This window comes from Mesoplodon bidens (genome assembly GCF_964165515.1).
Source record: "Mesoplodon bidens genome assembly, chromosome: 1".
Lineage (NCBI taxonomy): Eukaryota > Metazoa > Chordata > Mammalia > Artiodactyla > Ziphiidae > Mesoplodon > Mesoplodon bidens.
Window position 1 is genome coordinate 19,161,332 of NC_138176.1, and position 11,487 is coordinate 19,172,818.

General features: G+C 41.4%; 1 protein-coding gene across 2 annotated transcripts; it reads right to left on the reverse strand.

Moving 5' to 3' along the window:
- Positions 1-544: 544 nt before the first annotated feature.
- LOC308618556 (adenosine 3'-phospho 5'-phosphosulfate transporter 2-like) lies at positions 545-10,114 on the reverse strand. 2 transcript variants are annotated; one of them, XM_081236577.1, is made up of 4 exons: positions 9,980-10,114; positions 3,340-3,470; positions 2,831-2,913; positions 545-2,196 (listed from the first exon to the last, which is right to left on the reverse strand). In XM_081236577.1, the coding sequence occupies exons 1-4, from the start codon at positions 10,075-10,077 to the stop codon at positions 994-996; spliced, it is 1,515 nt and encodes a 504-aa protein (XP_081092703.1). In that variant the 5' UTR covers positions 10,078-10,114; the 3' UTR covers positions 545-993. The 2 variants fall into 2 exon arrangements, with proteins under 2 accessions (XP_081092703.1, XP_081092704.1); XM_081236578.1 differs by lacking the exons at positions 3,340-3,470; positions 9,980-10,114 and having other exon boundaries at positions 2,754-2,837.
- Between the last annotated feature and the right edge of the window lie 1,373 nt (positions 10,115-11,487).

Genomic DNA, 11,487 nt, shown 5'->3' on the forward strand with positions numbered 1-11,487 from the left:
CCATTACATCCATGGGATATCGGATTCTTCAATAAATTTTAGCCGCAGGACTCTTCCTTTAACTTACATAGAAGCTCCATATACCTAGACTGGATAAAGTTGGGTCCATTTTTGAAGAAGAGATGTGTGTACATCACCTGGAATCCCTGGGCTTCTCCCCTAGACGTCCATACCCTTAGCTAAGGCAGCATTTATGACATCTTTTTGAATATACGAAGTCTAGACCAACCTATTTATCTACAGAAAAATCCATAAGTGACTTACCCAAGGAAATGCAACTAGTCATTGGTAGAGCCCAGACCCCTGGGTCTGGTTTTAGTAAGTTCTCATTGGTCATCAAATAACAGAGGAATTGGAACTTAAGAGCTACTACTAGAACTATGTTCTTTTTAACAAAGAGGTACTTTTTTTTTTTCTCTAAAGAATACTTTTAAATGATCAGAGAAAAGCCTAAGTTTTAAAGTTTATGTACACTGTACTTCCCATCTTCGTAACAAAATCCAACCTTCACTACCCCAATTCCATCACATTCTTTTAAAAAAAATCAGAGAATAATTTTTATTTATAATGAAGTTATTCTCTGTAGACTTTAAATCATCAGTTCACTCTTACAACAGAGAATCAATTTAAATAACACCAACAAAATGGAACGGAAAAAAGAAAACAATCTGCATTTACATATCAATTTCTTTGATATGTCATAATGATATCCAACTTTTCTTGCAACATGGTCCATTTCCAGTGAAATTCTCAACAGACTGTAAGTGTCACAGTCCTTCATCTTGACGTTTTATTCTAAGGTGTGCTGGGTGTGGCTCTTTTGATTGCTTTGGAAGTTAAACAGTCCAACAAGGGTTCTGAAGAAAGGGCGACTTCACATGTAATCCATCCACAAATGACAGCATGCCTTCAGAGCCTCTGGTTTTTATAAAAGTCCCTTTGGAAAGTTAACTGATTGATGAATTAATTCTACGTTATAAAGCGAATCGCTGCCTAGACAGTCTGTGCCAACGTCCCTGACCTCCTCACTTCCACTGTTTTGTTTATCACATCATACAGCGATGGGAGTCTTATTTTGTCCATATTTTTACTGTAAACATTGAGAAATATACCAAGGACAACTAACAAACCAGACCATACATACTGAAATGTGAATGGTTTGTTAAAGAATATAAATGAAAGTACAATGGTCATTCCTTTTCTCCCTGTTGTCACTGTTACAGCAAAAAGTGCACCAAAAATTTTAATCAAAGCCAGAACAAAAGAGATTCCAAAATACCCAGTGAGGGAAAAAAGGAAAGCATAGCCATAGGTCCGAACTGGATCCTTTGAACAAAATGTTACTGCAGGGCCTAATCCACTAGTGCATGTCAATCCCAATAAAATGTACACAAAACCGATTGAATACGAATACAAAACCATTTCCGAATTAGAAGCATTATGAAGTTTCATAGCTTTCTCTTGGACATTTCCAATGACAGCATCTGCACATAGTGCCAGGGAGATGAGGATCACACCTGTCAGGTTGAAATTTGGTGCAACCGTGCTGTCGGCTAGGGTAAACCATATCAGGCCGAGGCTCATACATAAGGCAGCAGACACATCAGCAACATTGTAATGCTTTCCTTGAATAAAAACTCCTCCTAGCATAACAGGAATCAATTTGCAGCACTTGAAGATGACTTGGGTAGGATAATTCAGGTAGCCCAAGGAAGTGTTTGATAACCCCATAGTACCCACAGTTAGAAAAGCTATTATCATGTAGCTTTTTCCTGGTATTCTTCTCCTTTTGTCCTGAATAAGCTGAAGCTCTATTAGGCCAAATATGGAGTAAAACACAAACTGCACTAAGGTAAGGTACCAGCCATAGGGCTTAAAACCCTCCACTGAAAATATTAATTCCTGTAAATATCCATAAATTAGGTAAAATACCAAAACTCCAGCAACACATATGAAAAATTGAGTAAGTTTGTTAAATCTGCTGAGATTTATGCCAAGCACTACAATATCATCTATTGACTTGATGTGTGGTGACATTGCTTGGGTTTTGGACGGGACAGTGATAGAAGTATATTTCCTGGAGCTGTTGAACTTGAGATCCATTGTTCTTATTTTGCCGCATTCAGTGCTTCCAAAGTTATCTTTGCTGGTTTCCTCCCCTTTGTTCAGTCTTTCTTTTGCCTGCTGAGCCAAGCCCTTGTTTATGGAGATGGTATCACAGGTGTATGTATATGCCCAGACTCATCAAATTGTATCTATTAAACATGTGCATTTTTTGTATGTATCAATTATACCTCAATAAAGCTTGCACTGCAAATGGACAGCGGAGTACCATACAGTACCCAGATGAACGCAGATCCCGGACGTAGTTCTTCACTGAAAACGCTGTTTTGGGGGACCCAGGCGACTGACAGTTGTCCAGAGGCCCTGGGGATAGCCTACCAGGCCCTCCCGGAGGTGGCCTCAGGCCTGCAAGCCTGCAAGTACCGGCCTGAGCGAGCTCTCGCCAGCCGTAGGGCGGAAGGGCGAGGACAAGCAGATGCTCCTCCCTGGAAACCTTGCCAGCAGGTTTCCGTTCTTTGTAAAAGGAAGTCACCCGCACCCTGCCTCCCGACCTCATCCTCTCCCGCTCTCTCCTTAGGATGAAGATGGGCGGTGTCAAGGTTCTCCGGGGGGTGGGGCGGGGGGTCTGCGGCCCAAACACGGCAAAAGACCCGGGGTGGGGCACGTCCACTCCCGAGCCAGTGTGCCACCTGAAAGGGGGACCCCAGCCCAGGGGGCGCCTCAGCCAGACGGAGCGTCTCTCCCTCCCCAGGTCCGTCGCCATCACCTCCTGCTTCTCCTCCTCGCCCGCTCCTGCACGTTCCACCGCAGCCGCCGAGTCGTCGCCCAGTGCTCGTATCCAAAGAGGGACTTTTTAAAAATTAACTGAATGTTAATTTATATCAATACATGCTTATAGTAAGAAAAATAATTAAACACAAAAGGAAAAGGTAAACCCTTTTCTCCACTTTTATGACTCCCATCCCTACTTATAAAAGGCAACCATCATACATAGTTTCTTAGGTGTTTTTCAGAAATTTTCTGTGTTTATATAATGATATCATATAAAATATTTACAAATATGTCCTTTTATCCAAATGGGAGCAAACTATATGTACTATCCTGTTTCTAGCTTTTTTGCCCTTAATAATTTATCTTCCAAATCATTCCACACAATACATATAGATCTACCTTATTGTTTTTCATGGCTACAAAATATTCTTTGTTTTTAATTAAGCCTGTCTCCTTGGTGATGGACTTGAGATTGCTTATCGTTTTAGCTGTGGCAATACTTACATACTTGGATGACTATCTCTAGATTCCTAGAAGTAGGATTTGTAGGGTGAGTCCATATGCTCGTCCAGTGTTCCTTCAGCTTTGCCACACTGCACTGAAGTTTTCTTCCATGGGTCTGTGAGTTAATCACCCTTGGAAAAAAATAAAGGAACTTCCAGGGCCAAAGTACCAGACTCATTCCACCAACATTAGCCCTTTCATCATGGTCCAGCTTGTAGAGGCTGATGGTTTCAGCACCAGTAGTAAGCATTTTGTTCTGAGAACTAAATAGAGCAAATGTTCTACCCTAATTCCCACCAGAGGACTAAACAGATATTTTCAGGCCTAAATGGCCCATGTCTCATTCGCCTCCCCCAGCTCCCATTCACTCAGGCTCTCTTGTCTGACCAGTAACTCCAATGTCTCCTAAAAAGCAGAAAATTACATTATTTCCCATAAATAATTCTCTCTATCCACTCTGGGGGTTGGCCTGAAAATGAAGGTCTCTGAAACACGCACCCTGATCTGTGAATTTTCTAGTGGACAAAGGTACTCAGTGATTTTTCAAATAATGTGGCTAGGAAAGGAGGGATAGTTTAAAGGCATGATTAATGCCGCTGTGTTCCCAGATGCCTCCCTTCCTCGGCTCATCACTGTAATTACCTGCCTGATCCTGGACAAGTCCTTCTGTTTGACTCAATCAGCTATTGATCATTTATTTAAGAATTGCATACTCCAGGGAAGGTGGAAAAAAACTTCTCTAAATTAATTTCTTGAGCCCACCATGGTCATGAATAAATTTCTTTCATTTCAGACAATTTACATCAGCAACTGCTTAGGACTGGGAATTTGTTTACCATTTCTTACCCACTCCTCTGAAAATTGGTTTCTAACCACTCTGCAAGTGGCAGTCTTAAGCTGACACATTAAATTTTCAAAATTGTGTTTGACTTATTGTCTCCTGCTTGCAGCGTAACTCAGTGTGTTGACAGATGCATGCTGGTGCTCTGGGTATAAAACTGGAAGTTTCTCAAACACTTTGCTGGTGGAAGCATGTGCTTATCTCATAGGTTGGGACTCTGGATAATAGTTTTCTTAACTAGAGGATGCAGGCCTGTGGTGACTTTTTAGTAATCATAGTTTGAAAAATAAGCAAAAAAAAAAAAATTATCCAAGCAGACCATTTTAGAACTGGAGCTCCCTAAATGTGAATCTTTATGAGCACTGACTATAGTGTAGTATAAAACTGCTTCTAATAATTTAAAAATATTTCTAAATGTGCAGCCTGAGTCAGAAAGGTTGCCATGATAGAGTCCTTCCTTTCTTTATAGTGTATGGATCTATGTACGTGCATGCACTACACCCCTACCTGCTTTGTAAGTGCTAGGCAATCTTAGTGTTAGCATATTCCTATTAATCAGCAAGCATTTTCATTAATTACTCAGTGCTAACAACTCCTTCAGGTTTTAAAACAATCTTTCTTTGACAAGGGATTTGCTGCTACTTAGAAACATAATGCCATCCCTGCATTTAACAGGCAGGCCAGAAGTTTCCCTGTGTGCACACCATTCAGATTGGTTCAAGCACTTTCATGAGTTAATGTATATATAAAGAAGGACTAGAATATCGTATAAATATAGCTTAAAAAAAAGTTTTCCCAGATCCAAGGAAGGAATACAGACTGTGACAAGAGAACCGAAATGTGTTACAAATGTATGAAACAATTTTACTGAAGGAGGTAAGGGGAAAAGGTGCTGACCTAAGTAACTTTGGAAATGAGTGACATCTGTGAGACTAATGGCAAAAGGAATTGCACACAAGAACTTTAGTGGATAAAGTTATTTCCCATCAAAGTATGGGTTATAAATTCTGATACTGCTCTATATGTATATGTGAACAACTAAGTTAGTGGGTGGTACATCGTGGGAACCATATTTCTCACTGTTAGAGTGATAATTTACAGATAAACAAGAGACGAGACCAGAATGATGCAGTGATAATGGATTAGAGTTGGAGACATCAGTACTAACTCATGTTTAGCTTGATATAGATACAGATGGTTGCAAGCAGAAATATTCTTAAATATGTGTATATACATGGGCTAGTATATGCTCATATATTTGTTTGCTCCATCATCTGAGAGGGCTTGAAAGAAATGATACTCCAGTAGCAATGAGCATACCTAGCACTCAGATCTTGATGTCTAAAACCACTCTCCAAAAAAAAAAAAATGGTGGAGGGAAACCAGGGTTTCCTGGAGAAATATCTGTTACTAGGACTGGAGCAGGAAATACACAAGATGATCCTGAAACATCCTGTAGTGCCTTAGAAAGTAAGGAAGTGTTCAAAACCAAAACAATGGGAGTATGTCAAAGGAGAACAGGAGCCAACCAAAAAGCACTCAATGTACAAAGTAGGAAAAATTTGGGCAACAAATAAAGTAGATTTGAATTATAACCCAAAGTATACAACAAATATTCATGAGTTTAATTGACTTAAATAAATGAGTGGATAAATTAATAAATGAGTGGATAAATTAATAAATGAAGAAAAGAAAAATCTCCTGTGTAGAAAGATTCCAAATAACTTATATAGATACTCCACCCTAAAAAGGGGAAGCATGACTCCCCACTCCTCAAGTGTGGGCTAGGCATAGTGATCTCCTTCCAAAGAGTACACTATGGAAAAAAAGGAGCTAAATAAACTTTTCAGTGGAGAAAACTGGCAAAGACTACCTGGCCCACGTGATCAAGGTCAACACCTCTTGTGATGTTATGTTGATGGTTTACGTATACTCTTGATATGATGTGATGAAAGTGGCATTTTATCTCTCTTATCTTCCTCCCTGCATCTGTTATCATGAGAAAAAATCAAACAAATTCTAATAGAGAAGCATCTGACAATATACCTGACCAGTACTCTCCTCAAAACTATCAGTCATCAAAGAAAAGGGAAGTCTGAGAAGGTGTCCCAGCCAGGAGCCTAAAGGAGACATGATAACTAAATGTAATGCGGTAATTCCGGATAGGATTCTGGAACAGAAAAAGGATGTTAGGTAAAAACAGGAAATATGAATACAGTACGGACTTTAGTTAATAGTAATATATCATTATTGGTTCATTCATTGTAAAAAATATACTATACTGATGTAAAATGTTAATAATATGGGGAACTGGATCCAAGAATTATGTGAGAACTCTGTACTATCAATTTTTCCATAATATCTTCTCAGTCTGAAACTGTTCTAAAAATATAAGGCTATTAAAAGAAAACCCAAATCTTAATGTCTTGAAACAACAAAGGTTTAATACTTGTTTAATTATGTTATGTTCATCTGAGACCAGCCGGAGGTTAGTCCATACTGCCTCATTCAAGGGTACTGGCTCCTGAGCCTCAATATCAAGCCTGTAGTTAGTCAGCATGGAAGATAGTACCATAAGGGAACACTGTGCACCAACTCTTCAAAGAATTCTGGAAGTGACTGTGTCATTTCTGCTCAAATTTCATTGGGTCATACAAGTTGTATGACCACATCTAATTTCAAGGAGGTTGGGAAGTGCAATTTCTCACATGCCCAAAAGGAGGATAAGCATTTTGGTGACCAGCACCAATGACCAGCAAACTATCTCATTGCTTTTTTCCCTAATGCTATTCTGCAGTTCCTCCTTCTTAAAAACATAGTCTCTCCCCGCCTCCCAACCCCAGCACCCACTCCTTGGTTTGTGGGAAATACTAAAAGACTGAAAATATAGTTCTTGCCCTAGAGGAACCTACACTTTGGTTGGGAAAAGTGAGATAATTATGCAGTGACTCAGGAGACATCCCAGTGACTCAGGAGACATACATTCAAAAACTGCATCAAATGAGAAGTATGGCTTTATATATACTCTGACCTCTCCGAGGGGAGAATTCCCTTTGGTTGGAAAAGGGTGTACTCTTGACAGGCAGGCTTCACAAAAGAGTTAGACTGATGAGTGCACTAGAAGAAGGAAATAACTGGAGAAGATACAGGAGGTCAATAGTGAAATTTTGCGTGCCAGGTAAAAAAAAAAAAAGATGGCAGAATTGCTCCGCTGAAATATCAGACCCTGGATGAGGTTGGGCTAAATACACTCTATCTGCCTGTAGCACCATGCCTGGCACAGAAGAAGGGTTCTCACAGAATTTCACTGGCTTGAATGACATTTGGATACCATGAGTATGCCCGGTAGTGATGATGTGTATGGACAGGTTGGAACCAGTAAGGGTGTTTGACTTGGGTTTCACATGTGTTTTCCCATATAATCTTCACAGCAACTTTTTGAGGTGGGCACTGCTATTCGTATGTCAGAGGTGAGCAGGGGCTCAGAGAAGGGGAATGACTTGTTTACATTCACAGAGCTACAGGAGAGTGTCAGGTTCAAATCTAGGTCTCTCAGATTCCCAAACCCATCCCTCCCTTCACTCAATCTCTCCCATACAAAGTGGTGAATTAGACGATGACAAGTGATTGGAGTGAGGCTGGAGGGCCAGAAGAGTAGCTATTGAAGTGGGACAGGCAAGGGTGCTGAGAGCCTGCACTGAAGTGGTGGTTGTTGAGATGGAGTGGAAGGGAAAGAAGTGCAAGGCTTACAAAGAAACAGTCATGCTCCCTGGGGACTGATTAGCAATGGAGACAGAGAAGAGGGATCAATAACTGTGACAAGACATTGTGATTCACTTCTCACCATAAATTGTGTTTTCTACTGGGGCCTCCAGAGATGTGATAGATCCTTTTAGGCAACAAGTGGTTCAAAAGGTGATTGGTCCTAAAGCCAGTGGGTACCAAGACACCTGTCTCTAAGGGAGAGGCTGCACAGGACAGTGATGTTTCGACATTGTACTGTCTTTGTTTGACTACTGGTTAAGCAAATGCTGTACTCACTCCATCCCCACTGCCCTGACGTCTGTTGTACAAATGGATATTAAATGAAAGGAGTAGTTTTCACTGCTAGCTTACAGGAGGTGCCTCTTAAAGTTTCAGAGCTTCTGGAGGACTAGAATTGGAGGATATCTGCTTCTCCTCTTTTTCTTCTTAGAGGACAAGTTGAGGCCAAATTTTCGAACTCTTCCCAAATAAACCAAGGAAAGAGAGTAATGTTGTTTCAAAGCGCACTTCTGTATCAAAGGCTACCGTTTATCCCTTCTCCTTCCAGCCGAAGTGATTAATATTCAAGCTGGTGCTATGTAGAAGATTTAGCTTACTGTGTATTCTCTAGCCATGTATGCTAATTGGAGCCTCTCCGTGGTATTGAAAGATTCATAAAAGTATCAGGAGATACTTTGTACTGAATTAAAAACTATTGGACAGGGTGTTTCAAGGCTCCTGCTCAGAAAAGAACAATTATTAAAATGTATTATCCAGGCTTCCCTGGTGGCGCAGTGGTTGAGGGTCTGCCTGCCGATGCAGGGGATGCGGGTTCGTGCCCCAGTCCGGGAAGATCCCACATGCCATGGAGCGGCTGGGCCCGTGAGCCATGGCCGCTGAGCCTGCGCGTCCCGGAGCCTGCGCTCCGCAACGGGAGAAGCCATGGCAGTGAGAGGCCCGAGTACCGCAAAAAAAAAAAAAAAAAAAAAAGTATTATTCAATTAAACATGGAAATCTATATCTATCTCCAAAAGTTGGGAGAAAGTAAAAGTGCTACCAGTTAGAATGGGTCCATTAAATCTGACAGTTGTGGCATATTGTATTTTACATGAAGTTGGGTAAGAAACTAGGAAGTAGAGAAAGACTAATAACGGGGTTTAGAATGTGCTACCCCCAAATGTGGCACCTGGCATCCTGAATAGTTTAAGCTGAAAGGGTTTGAGAAAAGTACAGAAGCAAGAAGGTCACTCTGACCTCCTCCCTCCCTCTACTTTCTCCCCTGAAATAGGTTATAAATCCTCATGTGAGAGGTGCCCGCCCTATATTCAAAAGGAAAGGAACATCCTTATCTCCAAAGACAAAGGGACTCCAAAAAGAATCCTGTCAGACCTTGCTAAGTTTCCCCTGGTTGACTACACTGACCTTATATTCCTTAACCTACATATTCCTCCACAACTGTCCATTCTTCATCAAACCGAGCACAAAAATTCAGATTGTCTGTTTTGGGGGGATCTTCATTTCCTTATGAAGGCCCCTGTGTCACACAAAACTTATATTAAATCAACTTGTATGCTTTTCTCCTGTTAATCTGTCTCTGTTAGTTTAATTTTCAGACCCAGTCAGGGACCCTAAGAGGGTAGAAGACAACTTTTCCCCCCTTACACTAACAAAAGGTGGTGGAAAAGTTCTAAGCTGTTCTGTCTCTCTACTCCCTAATAGGTAAAAACAATTCCAGTTGGGTAAGAAGCCCTCTGGACTTCTCATACTTTAAACTAGTCAGTGAACTTTCAGAAGAGGTCAGTCATCTACTCAGTTAGAAAGTCTCCTGCAGACACTTACTGCAAGCAGGCAATGACATGCCAAAGAAGAGAGCCAGAAAAAGAGGCCAGAATGAAGGCTCCTCAACTGAGAGCTGACTTCCTGGGCTCAATTTTTCCCTCTCCCAGGAAACATTAGCCAAAGAAGGTCATTCTCCAAACAACCAGCGTCATCCGTGGCTTAGGCCTCCATCTACACTGTCTGTCCATCACTCTGTTTGATGGGTTTTAAACTCACCTGAGCATCCTATTTTGCTGCAAACTTGTTGAGTCTAGGTATCCAGCAAGTCCAGAGTCCCCTGGTACAGAGCCCTGGGCCCCTGGTCCTGAGTACATCAGATGTGTGCTGACTGCTGCTTTCTGCTTCCTGGCTTGGCCAGAGCTTTGTAGAACACACATTACATAAGAATGGAAAATAGCTAGGAGGAAGGAAAATAGATTGCATTATTTTCAAAATCTCTAACCAAAAGGACTGTTTGCTGTCTAAATAAAGCAGCCTGCTCTGACGCACCTAGAAAGTTGGCATTTAGGACATATAATATAGAAGCCAACAGCCACTGCCTCAGGAGTCTGTCAGGTCTGAGGAATGGATTTTCCCCAAGCCAAGGTATCTGGCATGTTGTAGGTCCTCAATAAATATTGAATGAAATCTGGATCTGATCGTCATCTCTGGAGAATGGTCTCACTATTGGCCAGGGCTAGAGTTGCTTCAACATTTAGCAAATACATCTGAAACGTCTTCAGAATGAGAACTTTTGAGGTTGGCATGGTCATTGTTCATTTTCTCAAAAAGCATTCCTTCCACTGGAGCACTTTTGACTCTTGGTTTGATTTGTTTGGTTTATTAAATAGGTATTGAGCACTCATATAGCCCAGGTGCTGTTCCAGGCACTGGAAGACATAGAGCATGATAACCTAGCCTCTGCCCTCGTGGATTTCCGAGCCTGTGACCCAAATATACTAATAAGTAGCATATTTATTGAGACTTCACCAGAGCTCAGTTTTTCTATGCGAGGCACTGTGAGAACTACAGCAGAAAACAAGTCCTTATAGTTTACTGAGGTTACAAAACATACATGTAAATAATGAGGGCCAATTTAACTCTGATGTGTCTTGTGTAGCACGTGGGTGAAGGTCAATGGTGATGTCCACATTCCTAAATCCTATCTTTCTTTTCACGTCCCATTGTGCTTGAGCTTTTATCAACAATTGACAGGGGTCATCATTCTTTTTTCTTTTGTGTGATGGTTTTAAAAACCTGACTTCAACATTTACACACTCCTCCCATGAAGAGGTAGGGTCTGTGTCCCCTCCCCTTGAATCTGATTGGCTTTGTGATTGCTTCAGTCAATGGAGTGCAGGATAAGTTAGACTCTGTGACTTCTGAGGCTAGGTGGTAATAGGCTTTTTCTGCATCTCTGGGGACACTTGCTCTAGTGAAACCATCTAAAACTTATGATGTTCATGTTGGAGAGGTCCTGTATAGGCACTCTAGTCAACAACCTCAGCTGAGTCCCCAGCTGAAACCAGTGTCCACTGACAACCATGCCAGTGAGCAATCTGGAGGTGCAGCCCAGTTGAGCCTTCAGATGACTGCAGTCGTAGCTGACATCTGATTGTATCTGTGTGAGAGACCCCAAGTGAGAACTGCTGAGCCAAGCCCTTTGCAAATTCCCAGCGCACAAAATCATCAGCAAAATAATGGTTGTTTCAAGCTGCTACATTTCGGGGCTATTTGTTTTGCAA